At 38.9% G+C, this 23515-nt stretch overlaps 2 protein-coding genes across 4 annotated transcripts in view; one reads left to right on the plus strand and one right to left on the minus strand.

Annotated features, from left to right (window-relative positions):
• The window catches only part of vwdel (von Willebrand factor D and EGF domains-like), a 106710-nt gene extending 100112 nt beyond the window's left edge, over positions 1 to 6598 (minus strand). The window contains 1 exon segment of the mRNA XM_047598176.1: positions 6385 to 6598. Within this exon segment, the coding sequence (XP_047454132.1) occupies positions 6385 to 6598 (214 nt within the window).
• On the plus strand, positions 1243 to 12879 carry arl4aa (ADP-ribosylation factor-like 4aa). 3 transcript variants are annotated; one of them, XM_047599690.1, is made up of 2 exons: positions 1243 to 1349; positions 7579 to 12879. In XM_047599690.1, the coding sequence occupies exon 2, from the start codon at positions 7671 to 7673 to the stop codon at positions 8271 to 8273; it is 603 nt and encodes a 200-aa protein (XP_047455646.1). In that variant the 5' UTR covers positions 1243 to 1349; positions 7579 to 7670; the 3' UTR covers positions 8274 to 12879. The 3 variants fall into 3 exon arrangements, with proteins under 3 accessions (XP_047455646.1, XP_047455647.1, XP_047455644.1); XM_047599691.1 differs by having other exon boundaries at positions 1309 to 1349; positions 7583 to 12879; XM_047599688.1 differs by lacking the exon at positions 1243 to 1349 and adding an exon at positions 1676 to 2055.
• Positions 12880 to 23515: the final 10636 nt, after the last annotated feature.

The following is a 23515-nucleotide window of genomic DNA, read 5'->3' on the forward strand; positions in this document are numbered from 1 at the left end:
GAATTAGCACAGGATTGATGACATCAGCAAGCTTGTGGCCAGCAGGACACATTGATCTGTGTCAGGGGTGGTGTTGAAGAAAAATACTCAAAGTCCTTATTTCAAAGTTTGCTGTAGTGGTGCGTTTATTTGTATACCGGTATACGGAGTGCTTACAGACATAGAGTGTAGGTCTGAGAAGCTAAGCCGACCCAGAACACTGGAAATGTACCACATTTATACAGATATATGAACGGAAAGGTTTGGGGTTATGGAGTTGCTGCCGTGAACCAAGGAAAGGGAATGAGTTCATATGTAAAGGGAAAGGTCTTGTACAGTCTCCATTAAAATAAAAGGCCAGGAGACTCCAGGCCTGGTATACAGGTGATGATGGCAAAAGGTAACAAGAACAAAGGACCTGAACACTAGGGGGTAGCAGACAGTCCAGACATCACTGAGTTATCTGACTTCCTAAAGTCATGTGAGGATGTGACCCTCTGGTGGTATGTATTCTTCATCTGAGATGGATGGAATCAAACAACAATAAACCTAAATTGTTATTCTTTATCAGTGGCCATACTCAATATTATGACTGAGTGACATTTGAAAGTGCAATATCGGAAGTTCTTATCCATTAAATCTCCTTGAATGTGTGTTTCCTGTTAAATTATCAAAGACTGAAAATGTCAATGAAACCTTTGATCCTACTGTTAAAAAAAAAGTTTATCATTAATAATAATAATAATAATAATAATAATAATAATTAAATAACTTAATAAATTAACTAAATTACTTAGATTTAGACTTAGACAGACTTTAATGACCCACAAGGAAAATTATTTGGTCACAGTAGCTTTGTTGCACACTTTGTTAAACACTCATAAAAAAACACAAGATTACAATTATGTGTTTAGTTAATCCAATTTAACAACACCACAAACTACTTTCTCTAAAATTATTATCCAGTCGAATTACCACCTTTCTGACATTGTTTAATAAACTGAACATTATATAGGACAATGGGGGACTTACTGCGTATGTTTAGGCAAGCCAGAGTAAATCTTTAAAATAATGATGATATTACCCAATCCTATGCAGGTATGAAAATAAACAAATCTGATAAATTGGTCCAGAAACAGAGGGATGTAATGTTATTTAGCGGCTAAAAGCCAGACACTGTTAGTACTCTTCATGCGCTGAAGACCTATAGTCAGTGTGCTGCTTCCTGCTTACTGACCAATCATTTCAAACCAAAACACACCAGCTGAATGGGGCGGCGCTGTTCTCACACACTACATACAATATGAAAGTGCACGCATATACAGACTGTCAGAAAAAGAAACACGCTGAAGTTCCGACCTAATTCAACGGTGAGTGTGGACGTATAAGGGGTTCTAACGGCGGCTGCTACCTTAAATTATGCGTTAATACATCGCATTGTGAATGCGTAACGTTTAACGAGGCTTCCAAATGTTACGAATTATAATAAAAGGTAAAATGGTGGACTTTAGTAGTATTTAGAAAAGCGTTTTGTGCTCATTAGTTACACGTGTTATGCTTATCTGTATCGTAAACGTCAACAAAATGCAGAAAGTAGTAGTTTAAAACGACTGTTTCTTATGTGAACAGAGATTAAGTCGTCTATCCTCTTTGAAAAAAAAGCTTCGAATGTTACTTCTGGAAACCCTTCAAAATTGACATTACAATCAAAATGGTGTGACCAACAGTCAGAGCAACAGGTGATCTTGATTCCCGGGCACGCGCATGAATGCCAGATGTGTTAGCCAATCAGATAGGAAAGAGGTGATAACACGAACCAATCACATGTTCCGGCAGTGTCTGTATGGGCGTTGTTCCAGAATGGGCAAACACAACAGCAGTGCTATCAGCAGTGGATCCACACGGGACACCAAGGAGAGATAGGGAGGGTTTTTTTTCGGTTGTGGCGTCTTGCTTTTGTCGCCGTCGTTGCTTAATTAAAAGGAGGAAATGCACCCAGAACCGAATTTCAGACTTAAAGGATCGTGTTTATGTTTCCAGAGGATTTGATTCAGTGTTTTCCCTTCGTGATGCCTGGTAAGTAGCCAGTTTCGGACTGAAAATGTACATGCATGTATCTGTGCATGTTAATACCTTTGTAAATATTATGCAAACTCATCCGAATTAAATACATTATTTTTAATATGATTAAGGAAATACTGTTGTATTAAGATTACAATGATTAAGATTAATTTATTAAACTACATAACAGGCCCACTAAACAGAATAAATTGAGCTATAACAACATTAATTTGCACTTGTATATTACATTTACTACCACAAGGTAAATCTCACTCAGTATTTTTCTACCATTCTTTGACATTCATAATAGTAATTATGCTTTTAAATTAAAGAGGTTGAGTTGTCATGATGTGGAGCAACACTTGTGGACTTTGACAGGTGTGTGAAACAAAAAAATCCTCTGATAGAGGACAATAGACTCTACTATCAAAATAATCAAGTTTAGGCATATTTTTGAATTCTGTGACTTAAAACTGACTTAAGATTGACTACATTTCCATCATACAAAACAAATGCTTTCTTTCAAGGTGTTTTCATAATTAGTGTTTGTTTGTCATTTGCTTTCAGGGCCATCTGAACAAGATAGGAAAAACAATTATCTGACATGAGTTTTTTTGTGATGAATCAAGCACATTTTTGATCATTTGGCAAACTTCAAGCAATTGACTTATTTGTTATCAATCCACCAGACAAATTAGGTCAATTTACTGGCTTTCAGTTTACTGTTTTTGGTTCCAATTACTCCTATGACTATTTATGTCCATGGTGTGCTACTTATAACTCCTTCAGCGGGTTTGTGATGGAATCAGCTACCAGCTGTAATGAACTGTAGTTGAGGGATAAATCCCAGTGGTTTTAGCTACTTTGGTTTGACGCCTACCATGTTACAGTCATGTGATCCATTGCGCATTTTAGACACAAAGAACGTTTTGAAGATGATGTAAGAACAACTGTCTCTAACACACAAAGAATTCTATTCAATTTTCTTTATATAGTGCCAATAACAGTACAAATTGTCTCAAGACGCTTTACAACCAGCCTGCAACCTCCAGAGCAAGCCTGAATGTGACGGTAGCAAGGAAAAACTCCCTTTTGACAGAAATTAACCTTGAGCAGAACCCAGCTCATATGCAGGGACCCATCTGCTGAAGGCCAGTCAGGTAGAAACGGAGAATATAGAGATAAAAGAAGAGCAGGAGGAACAAGATAAACAAACTTCTGTCATAGATCGAGCTGAAGGAAACACGTAGGATCTGGATCTAATAATATAATACATAGCTGATGATCTTAGTGAGTTAGACACAGTGGTTAGTTATATTATTAAGGCAATAATTTGTTTTTTTCACGTGCATGTAAACGCACTGACTCAGTACTTTTACATGCACCTGAAAAAAAAAAACAATTATTGCCTTAATTGGACTATAACAGGAGAACTTATGTGCATGTAAACACGTTACTCTGATTAAAATCTCATTATCCGATTGAGACACCCAGATGATGCGATTGGAATGGAGTTTTCATCTGATATTGCGTGTGCGCATGCTCCACAACCACTGCGCTGTCGTGTGACCCCGGAACAAAAATCGTCCAAGAAAGCCGATCGCAGAAGAAGGACAGACTCGCTAGAAGAACCGTCTGAGGGATAGCGCAGATCTTACCTGCACCAGAAGTAGCGCGAACATTACATACAAGATTAAAAAATGTACTATTATCCATCTGATTGTTGTTTGAAATGCCGGTCTGCCGCATGAATGAGTCTTGTTTATTATTTCACCTAATAGCTCAACCGGAAATAGGGCCGTATGAACGTGGTATTATCCCGCTGAAAAGATACGTATCGCCACCTAGTGTGGAAGAGGAGAACAGTTCGATTTTCTTGCGCTGCATGTAAACTGGGACAAGGACTGTAGTCAGAAAGTTGAATTTTGAGCATAGCTCAATTAAGCTCTGCATTTAAACGCACTGACTCTGAGAAAGGATGTTCCTAATTTTGACAATATTACAAAGGTGAAAGAAAGCAGTCCGGGTCACCTGCTTTATGTGAGAATTAAAATATTGAATATAACACCAAGGTTTTTCACAGCAGTACTGTAGGCCACGGTAATGCCATCCAAAGAAACCAAGTGATGATTAAGTGGATGTTTTGCTGCCACAATTGAACTTTGTTAGATGTTATTACGCTACCAAAAGAATCACTGAAGCCGGCTTCTAGAAACCAAACACTGCGGCCAAGAGAGCCGTTGTCTGATTTTTCTTGCGCGTCTACTCCTGTACTTATGGTACAGAGTCACTGTGAAGGAACGGTTCACTATCTATGAGGACCTCATCTGTCCGGATGCCTTTAGGTTGGGTATAATACTTTGTCAATATTTTTCTTAACAATTATGCAGTAAAATGCCCTGAACTATTTTACAGTAATAGTAAGAGATGTTGTGAACAAGAATCAAGGCAGTTATCATGGTAACCTATGAAGGAAACCAGATTTTTAAAATCTTAATCAGTTGAACTCACAATTTTTATTTTAATTTACTATTTAAATTTTTAGTCTGTTCTGGCACCTGAATTGTACAGAAATCCGAAGCACAATCAAAATCGGACTGTGGCTGGCTTGACTTGCTTTCTGTGAACCATGACGCACTTGACCACAGTCAAACATTCATAGTTAAATGGAAAGCTGGTGGATTGTTTAAGAGAAAAGAAAATGAGCTACAGAAATGTATGGTATCACTGTATTCTTCAGAAGGTTATAAGGCAGTTTTTTTCATTTGCACTTTATATTTTTACAATTTTTATTGTAAAGAGCCTTTGTTATTGTAGCAACTTTGTTTTAATTGATAGCCTTTTCAGCCACCCTGTTAAAACAAATGAAAAAGAAAGTCTCAGTATCAGTTTAGAAAAGGTTATAAAGCCATTTTTAAAGCTTTAGGACTCCAGTGAACCACAGTGAGAAACATTATTCACAAATGGGGAAAATATGGACCAGTGGCGTACCTTCCCAGGAGTGGCCGCCTGACCAAAATTACCTCAAGAGCGCAGAGGCGACTCATCCAAGAGGTCACAAAAGACCCTACAGCAACATCTAAAGAACTGCCTTACTTGCCTCAGTTAAGGTCAGTGTTCATGACTCCATCAGAAAGAAAGTGGGCTAAAATGTCCTGCATAGTAGAGTGCGAGACCAGAACCACTGCTGATCAAAAACATAAATGCTCATCAGTTTTGCCAGAAAACATTTTGGGAAAAATACTCTCAGGACTAATGAGACAAAAGCTGAACTTTTTGGAAGGTGTGTGTCCCATTACATCCGGTTTAAAAGTAACACTGCATTTCAGAAAAAGAACATTGCTGAGGGTGGAACAACCAGTTACAGTTACAAAAGTATTTAATCAGCCACCAATTGTTCTCCAAAGTTCTCCCACTTAAGATGAGAGGCCTGTAATTTTCATCATAGGTATACCTCTACTATGAGGTATACTATGAAAGACAAAATGAGAAAAGAAAAAAAAAAAATAATCCAGAAAAATCACATTGTCTGATTTTTAAAGAATCCATTTGCAAATTATGGTGGAAAATAAGTATTTTGTCAATAACAAAAGTTCATCTCAATACTTTGTTATACCCTTTGTTGGCAATGACAGGTCAAACGTTTTCTTTAAGTCTTCTCAAGGTTGTCACACATTGTTGCTGGTATTTTGGCCCATTCCGCCATGCATGGGGCCGTCGCAGGGCAACATGGACTTTCAACTCCTTCCAAAGATTTTCTATGGAGTTGAGATCTGGAAACTGGCTAGGCCACTCCAGGACCTTGAAATGCTTATTAAGAAGCCACTCCTTTGTTTCCGGGGCAGTGTGTTTGGGATCATTGTCATGTTGAAAGACCCAACCACATTTCTTCTTCAGTGCCCTTGCTCTTTTCACTCAAAATATCACGATACATGGCTCCATTCATGTATTCCTTTACATGGATCAGTTGTCCTGGTCTCTTTGCAGAAAAACGGCCCCAAAGCATGATATTTCCACCCCCATGTTTCACAGTAGGTATGATGTTCTTTGGATGCAACTCAGCATTCTTTCTCCTCCAAACATGACAAGTTGAGTTTTTACCAAAAAGTTATATTTTGGTTTCATCTGACCATATGACATTCTCCCATTCCTCTTCTGGATCATCCAAATGCTCTCTAGCAAACTTCAGACGGGCCTGGACATGTACTGGCTTAAGCAGGGGGACACGTCTGGCACTGCAGGATTAAAGTCCCTGGCGGCGTAGTGTGTTACTGATACTTTGGTCCCAGCTCTCTGCAGGTCATTCACTAGGTCCCCTTATGTGGTTGTGGGATTTTTGCTCACCGTTCTTGACCCCAAGGGGTGAGATCTTGGGTGGAGCCCTAGATCGAGGGAGATCATCAGTGGTCTTGTATGTCTTCCATTTTCTGATAATTGCTCCCACGGTTGATTTCTTCACATCAAGCTGCTTACCTATTGCAGATTCAGTCTTCCCAGCCTGGTGCAGGTCTACACTTTTGTTTGTGGTGTCCTTTGACAGCTCTTTGGTCTTGGCCATAGTGCAGTTTCAAGTGTGACTGTTAAAGGTTGTGGACAGGTGTCTTTTATTCTGATAACGAGTTCAAACAGGTGCCATTAAAACAGGTAACGAGTGGAGAACAGAGGAGCCTCTTAAAGAAGAAGTTACAGGTCTGTGAGAGCCAGAAAACTTGCTTGTTTGTAGGTGACTAAATACTTATTTTACCTAGGAATTTACCAATTAATTTATTAAAAATCCTATAATGTGATTTCCTGGATTCTTTCTCCCCATTCTGTCTCTCATAGTTGAACAGTACTTATGATGAAAATTACAGGCCTCTCTCATCTTTTTAAGTGGGAGAACTTGCACAGTTGGTGGCTGACTAAATACATTTTTGCCCCACTGTATCAGGTCTATGAGACAATCAGTACCACAGGTCCATGTAGGTTTGGAAGTTGTTTTCTGTTAATAATAAAGACCTTCATTTAAAAACTGCATTTTGTGTTTACTCGTGTTGTCTTTGACTAATATTTAAATTAGTTTGATGATCTGAAACATTTAAGTGTGACAAACATGCAAAAAATAAGAAATCAGGAAGGGGGCACACACCTTTTCACACCACTGTATGTGCAGGTTTGTATACACCATATAAATAAATGTCTTTGAGATGATCAAAATGTATCATATCATGTATTATACCATTTATTTTCATATCATTAGCTTGTTAAACGAAAAGTGGGCTTGATTTAGCTATTGATAAGCTATTGAAATCAAACTAAGACTCTAATCAATTAAAATTAAAGTGTTAATATTTGAATGGGCCCCGTGCCACTTTGTACTGGGAAAATTGGACCCACGGGTCAAAAAGAACCCCTGTTTTACACTACTGTTTTATTACGGGAAGAGAATTGGGAATTGGGAATAAATGGGAAATGTAATGTGACATGATTTCTTAACTTGCTTTTGTTTATTAAAAATTGCCTGTGCTTTATCTATAATGATACACAATATGCTTTCAGGTAGTTGCTGCAGTCATTTTGGAATATAACCAACTCTGACAAGCATTCCTGGACAGCTCAAACCTCCCAGATCACCATCCCCATGAGGCAAGATGGGGAATGGATTGTCAGAACAACCTAGCCTCATCTCAAGTATCCCACACTTCCAGTGTTTTCACATTGCCATCCTCGGACTGGACTCTGCTGGAAAGACCACCGTCTTGTATAGACTGCAGTTCAATGAGTTTGTGAACACTGTGCCCACGAGAGGTTTCAATGCGGAGAAGGTCAAGGTGTCACTGGGTGGCCACAGGACTGTGACATTCCACTTCTGGGATGTCGGTGGTCAGGACAAGCTAAGACCTCTATGGAAATCATATACTCGTTGCACAGATGGCATCATATTTGTAGTGGACTCTGTGGATGCAGAGCGTATGGAGGAAGCCAGAACAGAGCTACATAAAATTGCGAAGATGTCTGAGAACCAGGGTGTGCCCCTCCTGGTGGTGGCTAACAAACAGGACTTGAGGCATTCTCTGGGGCTGGATGAAATAGAGAAACTGCTGGCACTAAAAGACCTGGGCCCTGCAACACCGTGGCACCTGCAGCCAGCCTGCGCCATCATAGGAGATGGACTAAGAGACGGCCTGAGCAAACTCCATGACATGATCCGAAAAAGGAGAAAAGCACTCCGGCAGCAGAGGAAAAAGAGATAAAGTTGTCATTGGTAGACTAGTCTCCTTTTTTGTGTGAAGGAAACAAAACACTTTATCCTGGGTAGATTTCAGTCTCCACTGCACACACAACTGAGATTTAAGATCTTTGGTCCTGTGTTTATACTGTTGATCAGGAAGTGAACATAAAGGAATACGTATGAAGATGAGAATGTTTCAGACAAGTATTGCTATGTCATGTTAAGGAGTTTGTACAGATAGAGAAGCACTGAGGGTTTGTGGTCTGGAAGGGTGATATAAGTTTTTTTATGGATGTTTTTTTATGGATGCTGTATGACTGTGAACGGCTGTTCCAAACAATCTCACCAAAAAATAAGAAAAGGCTTTGACTCGTTAAAGTGTTAGTAGATTAGATTTGAACAATGTTGTTCCTGAGGGGGAAATTTATTTTACCTTTACATATGTTAATCTTTACACTGGACTTTCCTTTGTGAAAGAAAATTATTATCATGCGATAATATGATAAATGGTCTGGTTTTACATGGTGCTTTTCAACCTATTGGTACTCAAAGCGCTTTAGAGTCACAATTACGCATCTGCCCATTCACTTACACAAGCACACACTGGGCCAAGCACTGCCACCATGTGAGGGTTCAGTGTTGTGCTCAAGGACACCTAAGTGTAGCCTCTGGGCTAGCTGTCTGATCCTTGTAACATGCCAAACATGCTCATGTCTTTTTTCTTTTTTTCTCTCTGTTTTTTTTTTTTTTTTTTTTTTTTTTTTTTTTTTTTTTTTTTTTAAAGCACTTTAGGGTATCACTTTATGGAGTTTATAAATTTCAAATATATGTTATGTTGGATTTTACAGACATGTTTTGGGCAAATAAAGTAAAAACTTGCATAGTTATTGGTCCACCTTGGCCACATTGCTATACACTGCTTTGTTAAATAAATCATGTTTAGAATAACATAAATCATGGTATGGAAGGTGTCATTGTTTCTTTTGGGTGATAGAATTCCTGAGCTTTGAGAAGATGGCTTGTAGAGGTTAATAATAATCAAAATAAGCAGTGTGGAAAAACATCTTTTAACAATATATTAAATCATGAGTTTCCAGAGAGAAGCTTCTGAGTAGATAATATTCCAGTACTAGTTATTCTGTTCCGGTCTTCAGAAAAACATGTCTTGTCACGCCTTGTATTTATCAACAGATGTATATGCTGAGTGGTAGTATATTTGAAAGAGAATAAAAACCTAATACCTGTCTTTGCTTGCGATGCTGTAGTGCAAAGGGCTAAGAAATGCCTCAGTTCACACTCTGTCTCTTCAGGCCTTGAAAATGTTGTTGGGGCAGTCTGGAGACGCGACCCAGTAAAACAGGCTTGGGCAGGAAACTGCAAATCCAGGGGCGTTACTGGGTAAACTGAGTTAGGATAGATGCGACGGCTATTGCATTAACGCCATTTGTTCTCCCGTTCCTTTGAAACAATTAATGACTGTCAGCCCAGCAGGCCAGATCAGCAGCAGCTGACTTTCTAAAATAACTGATGGTAGATTTCTGATTTTCACTGCAAACTGATTGAATCGCCAAACTTCCTCACCATACTGAATATCTGTTCCAGTTCAATGCCATTATAATGGATTTAATGTAGGGTTTTGGTGCTGCTTTTAAAAGTAACTTGTCTTTATATCAGAATGTCACACATTTGTATCACTTCTAGGGTTGCAGCAGAAAGTACATGAACTCAGTAGAATTCTCAATCTGATTTAAATTTTGACTAATCTTGTTTTTTCTTATTTGGAAGCCCAGGTGCCTCTTCCCTACTACTCGCTTGTGCTTCATTTTTGCCAACACACTTTAAAACAGTGACCAAAAACAATTACTTAATCACATATACAGTTATACAGTATAGAGAATAAGTTTTCCTAGGGTGAATACATTTCTTGTCTAGCATCCATTAACTCATTAACATTAGACAGTGTGCAACGCTCTAACCCCCATGAAAATAAAAGCACACTCCAATGTCATCGTCAGCACGTCTTGTATGGAGTAGTTCATCCATACATCAAGACATCCCACTCAACATTTCTTTTATAATGTACTGAATCTATCCCAACTGTTGTTGTAAACAGACGCCTGAGGCCTCAGTGGTTGTTAATTTTCAAGTTGGGCGGCATGCAGCTTAACACTGTACAAAATGTTCTGCAGCTGTCTCTGACAGAGCTACAAACTGGGAGGAGTCACGTGTTCCAGAAAGATTTCTCCACACTACAAATTCCTATGTTAAAGTTTGCTTTTGCTTGGTATCCTTGATGTTGTTCAGCATAGTCACACCCTTGAAACACTCTCAGTATAGAAACACAAGCCATCAAGAGGTTCAACCACCCATGACGTATAGGCTTTAGTGCAAGAAAAATTATTCAAAATACTTTGAATGTTTCTGATTAAATAATGTTTAAGTTCTGAATGGTTATAATGTCACTATTTATCAAAGAATCAAATAAGTTGTGTGACATTGTTCTGCTTATACAGCCAGGAGAGTCTGATCTGCTGCATGAATCTTGGACTCAAAAGCGTGGTCAGTTATCAGTAATCACATTAGAGTTTTCTCTGAGAATGCTTAAGATTTAAGTTTTCCAATGCAAAGCCAAATAATTGTTTTCATCAACAAAGTATTAGCTCAGTGATGGAGAGTATTGGCTCAAAATTGCACAGATAGTTTCAAATTGTTATTGGAGAACCAGTTGTTGAATAATAATTGGTATTTGTAATCATTTCTGATAGCATTTTTTTGCGAAATCACACCTATGATAAAAGTTAGAGGCCGGACTTGATAGGACATGATATTTAAATGACTCACTGGAAAACCTTGGGACTCGAAGGTAGTTTTGTGGTAAATACATGCATGTGTGCATATTTGAAACAGTGAGTAAATGCCTTTTGTGGCCTTGAACCCTGGTGTACTCAGTTAACCCTTTCTTAGCTTCCACAGCACATGCTCAAATGGAGACAGTTTTACAATAAAGCTGCAACATCTGAAGTTCCATTGGAGTTGCACATATGTCAAATGTGGTGCAAAGTGCCTGTAGAACAAACTGTTACTTTAAAATGCATTCCCTTTAAAGACAAAGCTTTTGCTCTGCACACTCATGATACGTTGCTGTTGGTGTCAAACTGCACTGCCGCACTTTCCCATAGACCTGTCCTCCAGAGGGTCCTCTGATCCTGCTGAGTTTTGAGATTTATCCTGTTATGTACTTAAAAAGGGACACTGCAGTGCAATGCATGATCCTAGCCTGGTTATTGTGCAATGCTATCATGACCGGATTCACTGTTTTCCCCCATTCTATTGAGAGCGAGTGCCTATTTACATGTAAATTCCTCCCACAGCCCCGAAGCCTCGCTCAGTGTACTAACTGGGCCACCTGCAGGGGGAATGGGGGGGGTTAGAGTATACTGAGACACAGTGAGAGAGCTGTGTCAAACTGAGTGGAAGAAGATCAGACAGATATTGTATTCTGTTAGGTCTACCTGGATGTACTTGTTAAAACTGTTATGGTAATTCTTTTTAATATTAGTGTTTCAGAATTCATAAACAAACAATACCAAATTACTTCAGTATATGTCAAAACTCTTCTCCTACAATATGTTTCATACAGTTTACAAGTAATTGCTGACTACTTTGCCAATTACATTATACACCTTTTTTTTTTTTTTTTTTTTTTTGCTCTTATCTCTTGTGTGTAAAAGTTAGTAAAGCACAATGGATGATTTTAATATGGGGCTGCCTGAAATTGTAAGCTAGTAAGAGGCTAGTATGCTTTCAACAAACCATTTGGTAAACTGTATTTCCTGATCATGTTTCAAAGCTACATGTTTAGTTGCTTAAAGTTATTTTTGCTTAAGCAGTAAAACATGCCAGCTCTTCTGATAACTTAAACCACCCAACTCATGACACAACAGCGTGCGCCAATGTCAAATTGTAATAAATTCTAACAAAAACAAAAAGAGATGTGAGATAGAAATCCACTCTTTCAATCATCTATCAGAATAAAGTTTTCCATTCGTTTTATTTTCCCATGAACACTGTTGAGCTGTACGTTCAGGTTAAACAAACAAACGAAAAATTTAAGGTACTGGGCTTAATGCTTTTTAATTAGAACAGTACAAAGCCAATACTAGTGTGTTGCAGGACAGTGTTTTTGCTTTGGTGTGATTGACAGATCGCAATGCTCTCTGTGTGGAAGGCTAATTGTTGTGGAGATGATTTTTTTCTTTCACCTGTTAAACTTCATCTGAGAGAACATTGTGGTGACAGCTGGAAAAACAAGAGAAATCTGTTTACGAGTTGGTGTATGCATTAAATGATGGGAAAATTACTTTTTCATTCTTTCCTCTCTCTCCCAAAGTGTCTCTGACACACTTTAAAATATCTGTATATCTCATGTAAATTGAACTTTAAATTGGACTGTATATTTTTCTGTAATTCTTTACTACCTCATTCTTATTCTACTTTTAAGATTATTTTATTTTATTTTGATTCTTATTCTAATGTCTGTGTCTGGTTCATATCTTATTTCTTATCTTGGGACTCTTGAACAAAACAATTTCCCTGTGGGGATCAATAAAGTGATCTTGAATCTTGAATCTGTTTTGATCTTGGATCCTGAGCTACACAGTACTCATTCAACATTCATGTGCATACACAAATCTGGGTCACAAAGAACCGCGTCCCATCCAGACTGGGTATCGTGAAGCGCAAGTCTGTGAAATCTGTCTTTGGTCTTGTATTGGGGATGAGGGATTATGGTGGGTCCCCAGTGAGTTATGTTTGCACACTGACTGACAGGGGGATTTGTGGCAGCCTGTGCCTGCGAGTTGTTAGGTAGTGTTTCATCATAATTTTTGAGGAACTCAGCATAACAATATTGTGAACAAAAACTGAGGTTTTTATGATTTTATATATCATGGATAAAAAAAAATGACGTTAAGACGAAGGAAAGACATTACATGAAACATTATGAAGAAACAGCAACCAACTGACATACATTAAAGTCTAAATATATTTTGAAAGAATAAAGTGTTGTATGCACATGCATACCAATTACACAACCACAAAGCATCAACAATGTACCTAAAGAAGAGGTAACAGGTATTGTTTTCTTGATGCACATGTAGCGGGTTTCATTGTCAGAGGCCTTTTTGTGAATAAGGACACGCAACAGTTGTTTTGTCTAAACGCTATGCCCGCTGCATACTAATTAGAATTCAAATCAGAAACTGTCTCTGATCCACCGCCTTAGTGCTGTCAGCTTCAAAATTGATGGAGTTCATGCAGAGGTCATATGCAGAACGTTTGTGTTACGATATTTTAACTGCATGTCTGTTTCATGAGATGTTGTACAGTCAAGTGGGGGAGGAAGATTAAGTAGCCAAGGCTGGCTGGCTGGCTGGCTGGCTGGCTGGCTATCCTCCCTTCATCCATCTATCAATCCATCCTACTACAGCTTATCCTCACTAGAGTCATGGGGGTTGGTGGAGCCTATCCCAGCTGTCATCCGGCGAGAGGCACAGTACACCCTGAACAGGTCTCCAGTCTATCACAGGGCTAACACATAGACAAACAACCATTCCCACTCACACCAATTACCGATTACCTAAGGAGCATGTCTTTTGATGGTGTACCAGAGTACCCAAAGAAATATATGTACATACTGAGTCAATTTTTCAGATATTTCTCCAGGTATATATATATATATATATGTATTTCTCTCTGTACTCTGGTTTCCTCCCACCTCGAAAGACATGCTCGTTAGGTTAATTGGTGATTCAGTGGTGTGCCGTCGGGGCCTTCACTGTTGGCCTAAAAATATCTGAATAGCAGAATTATATTTTCCATGAATACCTATTAAATAATTCCTAAAGGTCCCTTCACGACCTTTCATAGCCTTTCTCCTGGTTGCCTACTTCCAAACGTGTATTTTCACTTAAAAGCTCTTATCCAATCACATTTCAGCCATGATTTCTCGCTAGGGTCAAAGAAATCTACCTGGTGGCCTCCAGAATCAGTTCTGCAGGACCTGCAGCGTAAAATAAGCGCTGATCAAACTGTTGCTTTCTGTACACAGTTTCTTGCCTTAGTAATGGCATTCATCTCGCTGTATGAGATACCTGTCTACTAAAGATGTAACGATATGAAAATTATGCCACCCAGAAAGGCCTGGGCTGGACTCGATCCCAGACCTTCTCGCTGGAAGGCATCAGTGCTAATCACAAAGGCACTGTGCTGCTCCAGCTCAGTTCAGTTCAATTCAATTCACAGATCGCGTCAATAACAATACAAATAGTTTCAAGAGACTTTATAAAGCCTGAAACCTCTGACATGGAATCTCTGGAAATTTACAGGTTCTTGTCTTCAGGTCCATCTTCAAATATGCTTAAATTATAGTGCTTAAATTATTTTTCTTATTTAAAGACACCAGATCTGACGCCAGATTTGAACATAAATGTGAAGGACAATAATTAGTGTCATTCATTTTTCAAAATTAATTTGTGATAGTTTTTATTTTGTATGTGCATGCTGAATATACCCATATTTAACTTAGCACTGCAAAATTAACATTTTAGCCCACGACCCTCCCCCGGATTCAATTTTGGCCCTCCACTTGGGAGAATTTGGGCATGCCTGATGTAAATGATCAAGTGCCACTTAAAAACACAGTGTGTGTTTTACATCTGCCCCTTCCATTCTTTCATTCATTCTACCATTATTTTAAGTGCAATTCATTTTATAATAGAGAGTAAAGTAGTTATAGATGGATTTCCTAGATTTTGCCATTTTTTGGTTATCGGGTTAAGGCCAGGACTCTGTCCAGGCTAGTTAAGTTCTTCTGTACAAAACTCGCTCATCCATGTCTTTATGGACCTGGCTTTGTGCAGTGGTGCACAGTCATACTGGAACAGGAAAGGGCCATATCCAAACTGTTACCACAAAGTTGGGAGCATGGAAGATCTGTATATCATTTGTTCATTTGTTTTTCAAAACAAAAGTTAATTAAAAAACAAATAATGTGTGTTGTTTTCTTAATATTCGACCAAAATGAAAAAAATGATTACGTTTAAATTTTTCAATTTCTGATTTTGTGCACAAATGGAAAACGGGAAAAATGGATATTTGGATAATTTGGGCGGTTCATCCATTTGGATATTTTCAGCTCCTGCTGACTCACAGGATGAATGCAGAGTCCTTGCATACATTAAAATTAACACGCAATTTTTTGCTACATTTAGCTCCAAAAACAAAAAAAAAGTTTCTTTTTTTATCAAATTTACTAAATGTCAAAACAAAACAAATATTAAATCTAAATGTTGTTAAATCTAAATGTTTAATGTAACACTCGGTGAAACTAAATATCTAACTAATATGTTAATTGATGCTGCCACTTAGTGGACATACCAAAATAAAAGCTTCATTCTGAGCAGTGTTTTGGTCCGGCAGAGGTTTCTCTCTCCATGCTGCCCTTCACTGAGTGACTGCATGTGCCTGATTAAGCGGAATGCGTTGAAAAGCTATTTTGACAGAAATTGCGACTTTCATCAATGAACACCTGATTTCAGTTATTTGGATGGCTGAGTGAATACTCTGACAATATAGTATATATAATACTGTATAAAACACATGCATTGGTATCAACAGTGACCACAGGCCAGTTGTTTCCTCACAGGGACACGTTGTAGAGTCTTGAGGCCTGACAGACAAACGTCCTCCTCAACCTGTCCGTGGAGCAGGACAGAGACTGCTGCCTGTCACTGAACAAGCTTCTCTGTCTGACTATGGTAAAATGTAGAGCAGGGGTTCTCAAACTTTTTGGGGCCAGGGACCCCTTACAAGGGGAAAAACCTCTGAACCATCTCTGTCAAGACTTAGCTAACAAGCTGTCAGACCTGTAGTGTAAACCTATATTTACAGTGGCATTGGCGTTTTTCAGGTGGTGTTGGCTGCTGTATCAAGGAGAGCTGTAGAGATGTACCAGTCCATCCTTGTGACTTTCCCTTTTCATTCAAGTGGCAAAAGAATTGCCAGAAGGATGGTTCGTCTTGGAATGTTGAAGGACTGCAGGTGGCAAGGTCCACCTCTGAGTCAGGGTGATCCATCAGAAGGCATCAAGTCATTCATGTCCAGCTCAGGTACAGTTCTGTTACTTCAGACTGGTGGATTTTTGACAACCTGTGAAGGAAGTTCTGTGTTCGTGCTGGTGATGGCAAAGAAGTCAGCTTCTTCCTTGGCGTGAATCAATTGCATGGTGTGAATCAATTGTCAAATGGCCCTCATGTTCTTCTTCACTGTAGTTGTTTTCAAGAGACCAGTCATCAAAATGAGAAGTGTTCATTAGACAAACTATGTTCAAGAGGTCAGCTTTCAAGGTGTTGAAGATTGTGACAATCTTGTCGGCCATTTTGCTTATAGCCACGAGTTTGGTGGTTTCCATCCTGATGGGATGGAAGTCTGTTTTGGTGGAAGTAGGGAGACTTGCAACTTCCCTTGAATTTAGAACAGTTGTGACTTAAACTGGATCATGGCGGTTAAAGACAACCAGAGTCAGAATCTATTCTTCACGGCGAAGATTGCTTGTTATTCTGAAAGGAACGATGAGTTTAAGGCGAGGATGCATGGGATTTTTGTGGATCCCTGCCAGAAGTCCTTTCAAGTTCCAAGACTTCTGCTTTCAGACTTAAGATGGAACTGGGGTCCTTGTGTTTGTTGGTAGATTTGTTTTTGCTTTGTAAACCCCACTGAAGCTAGCTATCACAGGTGACGGCTGGTGGATGTGCCAGACAAGTACTTCCACCAAGATGATAGCTAGTTGTGGAATGAAAGTTTTGGACAAAGACAGTTTTTAAATTCAGATCTTTCACTATCCAGCCTTGTGTAGGCAGTTATAATACTGATGAGGCTCTTGTCTGCCCTGTTCGATAGTAAGAGCAGCAGTTAAACCTGTCTGGGAGAGAGGATCAGAAAATTCTTTCAGCAGTATTTCACAGAGCAAATCATAGTAATTTCTGATGTAGTCAGGTTGCCTCTCAATGAACCTGGTGACATCTCAGCTGGAGGTCACTTTGATCAGATAGATTTTACCATCAACAGTGACATTAGGAAACCTCCGAATGTAGAAGTCAATGTCTTTAAGATACTGACTGGTTTGGTCTGAGCCACCAAGGTTTGGCTCAAAGCAAGTGATGTTATGAGCAATCTTGTCAAGATCTCTGTCTGTAGGTTTGGTAGTGTTTGATTTAGGAAGCTGAATGGGGATTTCTCCGACATAGTCAGGTTCCTGTGGCACGAGGTGAGAGGGCACCTTCCTGAAAAGAACTATCAAGAAATGTTAGGTGTCTTTCTTGTTGTTCAAGAGTGTCAAAGTCAATGTCACTTTTATTTATATAGTACATTTAAAAAGCCAAGTCCAACCAAAGTGCTTAACAGGATAGAATAATAATAACAATAAAGAAAAAAAAACTATAGAAACAATAAAAGTAACACCTTAAAAACATTAAAATACATACAAATTAAACAGGTGACTCTATCAGCCAAAGGCTAGGGTAAAAAGGTGGGTCTTGAGGCATGTTTTAAAAGTGGGAAGGCTAGGTGCAGACTGGACAGCAGCAGGCAAGGCATTCCGCAGTGCTGGAGCCACCACTGCAAAAGCTTGATCCCCTCTAATTTTAAGGAGGGAACATGAAACATCCAGGACCATCTGGTCAGTTGTCCTAAGTGATCTGGTGGGACGGTGCGTGTTCAAAGGTGAGAAAGGTATTCTGGGGCAAGCCCATTCAGAGATTTAAATCAAATAAAAGAATCTTAAAATCAATCCTGGGAGCCAATGCAGAGAGGAAAGAAAGTGTTATATGTTCTTGTTTCTTTGTCCCAGTCAGGAAACGAACTGCTGCGTTCTGGACAAGCTGGAGACGACTGAGCTGTGATTGGCCAATGCCGACATACAAGGAACTGCAGTAGTCTAAGCATGATGCAATAAAAGCACGGATAACTTTTTCGAGATCCGTCATTGTCAGGTAGTGTTTGACTTTGGAAAAGAGGCGAAGCTGAAAAAATCTAGCCTTGACCACTGAGCTTACTTGCTTGTCTAATTTAAGTGTCCCATCAATAATTACACCAAGATTCTTTGCCTGGGATCTTATGGAAGGTGCCAGTGGGCAAAGGGAGATGGCAAGGACCTTGACCAAGTCAGTGGTGTGGTGTGGTGTGGTGTGGTTAAGCTTTTGACATTTATTAGTTCTGCTAAAGCTGTCAAAAGTGTAAATTGTCCTCGGACATGCAGTGGAGAGAGGCGGAAAGCAGCAGAGATCATGCCGTGCAAATGTCCTGCATGAAACACAGACATAGGGGTGATATCTGAATCACAGGACGTCCCAGGTGAAACTAGTCCTGTGCAAATACATTTTTCATCTTGTGCACCCTCTTGTGAACACGAGATACTACCTTGTGAGCACAGAATATGTTTCTCGTGCGCAGGACAATTAAGGCACTCCGTCTTGAAGTTAAAAAATATAGCCAAAAGTCAACGGTGACAACTTGCAAGTAGCAATGTCCAGGTCACAATATAGCCTGAACAAACTCCTGTAATGTCGTTTTGTCAGACAGAAAAACGTACCAATATGCAGTAGATGTCTCACCAGGTATCATGCGTGCATGCAGTTCCTTCTAAATTTCTGCACGAGATAACGAGATAGTAGTACCTCAACTTTAAATTAAATTCAACAATTAAAATCATAAATGACAACGAAACTAGAATATCAAAAGAAATAATTGAATGAGTAATTCATACTTCAAAAGAGATTAATAAATGCTTTACATTTAAGATAATACAGTTCAACACCATCAGTAATTGAACACAAATTGGACACACCTCAAACTCAATTGACCAACCTACCACAGGAGGGTGGTATTATGTTCTTGTCTTTCTAAATGGTTAATTTCAAATAGCCAAAAGGAAGTTCAGTACTCTCAAATAGCCAGGGGTGGTGCTGTAGTGGGTATCCACATGACATTACAGCAAGTGGAAGTGGCAAAAACTGAAAGCTGAACATGGAAATTAGCTGCATTAATTTGAATCATAGGCTTTAATAACATCTTAATTGTAATATTAATAAAAAAAATGGGGAAGAGCTGTTGTGAAATTGACTGTACCAACAAATATGAAAAGCAGTTGGAGATATATTTTTACAGATATCTGCCAACAGAACAGAGAAGTAAATGGATCGCTGCATTACGCAAAAACTAATTGTAATCCAGGCACCAAAACCTGGTGTTGTGGTTCTCATTTAGTGACAGGTAATATTTAGGGTCACGGGGCAACGCCCATGTCACTTCTTATTTTTCCTCTTCCCTCTTTTTTTTTTGTCCCTTAACTCGCCCTATAGCTCAAAATGTGCAGTTTGATTGGGATCAGCGTGCTATTACTTTTCTCTACAAAATACAATTTTTTGTGACATAAGTCACCTAGAGACTTCATTTAAATTTTAAACTGTAGACACGAGTCTTGTGCATTGGTGTATTAATCCACAATTTAATAGGTCATATAGTTTTTGATCAATTACTGTTCAATGACCATGATCATTTTGATAGGAATTTTGAGTTTATAATGGGTGTGTATTGCACAGAACATTCATGCTAGAGGGGGATGATGTCACTACTTAGAGTGGGAGAGGTTGTCTGAAATTGCCTGAAACTTTTCTCTTTCCACACTCGTCCCGGCCACAATTTTGTGTTTTTTCTGATAGAAGCTACCATTTTGTCACAGTAAGCCCAAATGTGAGACCAGTACAGAGGGAGAAAATCAGCCTTTTCCCTCTGTCCAGAGGCAGCCTTCTGTTGTCATTGACAACCAGGTCGAGTTACCATGGCAACCTCTGACCCGCAGGCCTGAGCCACAGCTGAGACCAATTCATTAATCAGGGACTCCTCTGATATCGCTGCTGTTAATACTGCTGACCCCTATCTACCATACAGTTATGTTACAACAACACACATCAACACACACTCCTCCCCCAGCACACACAATATAGGTAACTTTGTGATTATAGTTACACACACATGCGCGGTCCTCACCCACACACCCACACACCCACACACACACACACAAACATACAGGTTACTTTATGTTATTACACTTACAGATACACACACACGAAGAGTTGTAGGTAGGTAGTTGCTCCGTGAAGAATAACCTGTTTAGGTTATTCTGAGTGCGTTAATGGTTGTTTTTGGTCTGACTTGTTGTTTTTCTGCACCTTGAACCAGTCCACCTTGTGGACTGACGGGTATGTTCCTGTTAACGCTGTCCGTGTCTCCTGAGCTGCCCGGAGTGACGCCTGACAGTCCCGCTGAGCTTCAGGAGAAGTGCTGGGGATGTCAGACTGGAGTTGGAGGTGGAGGAGCGCAGCAGGAGGTCTTTGGCGCCGATATGGATGGACTGTGTGCATTTGATAGGACCCAGAGGGAGTTTGCCTGAGAGGAGCTTTGGAGACCTGGCTTAGGACCACAATATGTCGGTGCCCAGCTTCAGACACTACGGGCAGACGCACTCTGTTGGCGTTCACATCCTTCTCTCAGTGAACAATGTCAAGGAAACCCCATTGACGAGAAACACCATGCGATGACACAATCCATGCCTATGTTGCTATGCAACTGACCAAACAACCACATTGTGGGCAGTGGCCTTTTCAAAATTTTCCTAGTTAGGGCCATGGGGCAGCACTCACACTCACAACCCCCCCCCCCACTGTGGGTTAACTGTGCTAACTGCTACATGTGGGTTAACTGTGATAACTATGCTAAATGTAAGCTAACTGTGCTAAATGTGGGTTAAGTGTGCTAACTGTGTTACATGTGGGTAATAAAAACAAACCCAGCTAGAGCACTAAAGATTTGCCTGTTCTTCTTGTAGTTGCTGTCAAACCATCTCCTGACCTCTGACCCTGAATCACCTCACCAACCCAAAGGCACTTTTAAGAGCCACATCTCTAGGACCACGCCGTGACACTTTTGTGGCCTGTTTCACATATTTCATGTGTTTGTGTAATGTTCTCAGAGCATTGATAATCATTCTGATTATGTGTGTTGGTTTAAATGAAAATAAAGTGAACTAAATGCATTCCTTTTGTCTTTACTGTCCAGGCTCTCATTTCATTGTGCCTCATATTTGTTTATTATAGTCTTATTCAGTCTATTTATAACAACACCTCATTCGCTCTACTTTACCTAAAGCTGACAAATAACATCTATTATATTAACATAGTCATTTAAAATATTGTGCATATGGGGTAAAGATGCAAGACTCAGTACTTAGTTCATTGCACCTTTTAATTACTCATAGTAACTTATATCTGTTAATAATAGTGTCATATTCTTGTCACTTTACTTAGAGCTGACAAATAGCCCTTATGATATTGCATAGCTGTTTATAACTGTGTGCTGTAGGGAGATGTATACATGATTATAACTTTATTACATATACTTATAACTACAGATATAAAGCACTATAGGCGAAGTCAAAACTCATTATGCATCACTATGCACATTTAGCCAAGCACAGTAGTTATGATGCATCATAAAATTAACAAGTGACTAGGCAGATATTGACATATTTATAATGCACTATTCAGATTAAAATTATAATCATTCATAACCAGTTGTCATAATGCATTATGAGGTTGGTTATGGCGACTTGTGAATATGTATAGATGGTAATAATGACCATTATAATGCTTTATAGACACCTTATAAAATATTATGAGTGCATTCATAGAGCATTATAAATACAACCTTCATAGAAAGTGTTACCAAGTTACACACACACTCGTGTAAATGTGCTACATACATACACACACAAACACACAGGTAACTTATTACAATCTTTCAGAAAACATTTGAAGAGTGATTTATAATTATAATGTTTTTGAAAGATTGTGAACCACACAAAAAGAGGTTTAAAAAAAACACATTTTTGCCATACTTGAGCTTCATGAACAAGAGCAAACTGACATTAACAATTTACCTTTGCGGCCACAAAAAAAAGCACACACAAAGTAGCTTTGTCTTTGGGCAGCATTTGATATGCTCCAGTGGGGTCCCCTGAGCTCAGAGACACAGGAAAGACTGAAAGCAGAGACTTCAAAAGTAGCCTCTGTCCATGTTTAGAAAAGACAGATGATGTCTTGTTCAGGTGATACGAAAATGACTGCACTGAATACCTAAAGCAACTAAAGCCACCAAACACATTGTAGGATATGGTCCTCTCCTTTTATTTTTAGTGTCTCTTTTCTGTTTTTGGGGATGTGTACAAAGTTTAAGGGTTAAAAGGTCATGTACCAGTTGTCAGCTCATAAAAATGCTAGAGTAAGGAGACGAGTTGGCAACCATATATAAGGGGTCTGTAGGAGCTGAATGAGAGAGAGGATTCGACAATTGACTGGAAGCTCTCTCAGATTTGGCAAAAGTTTGACACTGATCTTTCTTGTAATAAACCTTTTTGAAGACTTGTCAATATACAACAACATCATTTTGAAAATCTATTATTTATAGTAGTTATTATTACAGATTTTTTTTTTTAAAAAAAATTTTATTTAGTCAAACATCTACTGGAAGTTAAGTCTGGAGATTACAAGGGAAGTTTTTTCAGCGGCAAAACTTGAAATGGAATCACAATACTGGACTCACATTATGATATGTATCATGATACTTGAGTCACGATACGATACATTACTGCGTTATAATATTGCGATATGCTGCAATATTCTACATAGATCACTGAAAAATTTTTAAATGCAGCTTAAAATCCAAGTTGTATATATGTACACCACATGACAGTGATAATTCACTGAACAAAGTTGAAAAAGCTAAACTCTCACGCAAAGATTTGACCAGAGGAGGACACAGAGGAGACGACGTGCGGGCTGTCTTTCAACAAAGATATCACGAGAAGTAAGTGGAACCACTGTGAAGGGTAACTTAGTAAATGCAACTTCTGCTTGGAACTAACCTTGCTCTAGCTAGAGATTAGCATTAGCATTAACATGTGATGAATAGCATTAACAATTGAGAATAGTGATATATATATACAGAAAAGTCAGGATGAACATACAGCACAAATAGAGAATATGTAGATTTATACATACACATTTAACATAAAACTAACTACAATATACAAAGATAAGTACAGAAGGTTACTTATACTGGTAAAAAAGACAATGGCACTGTCATATCTAC

Source organism: Mugil cephalus, chromosome 11 (genome assembly GCF_022458985.1).
Source record: "Mugil cephalus isolate CIBA_MC_2020 chromosome 11, CIBA_Mcephalus_1.1, whole genome shotgun sequence".
NCBI classification, from domain to species: Eukaryota; Metazoa; Chordata; class Actinopteri; order Mugiliformes; family Mugilidae; genus Mugil; species Mugil cephalus.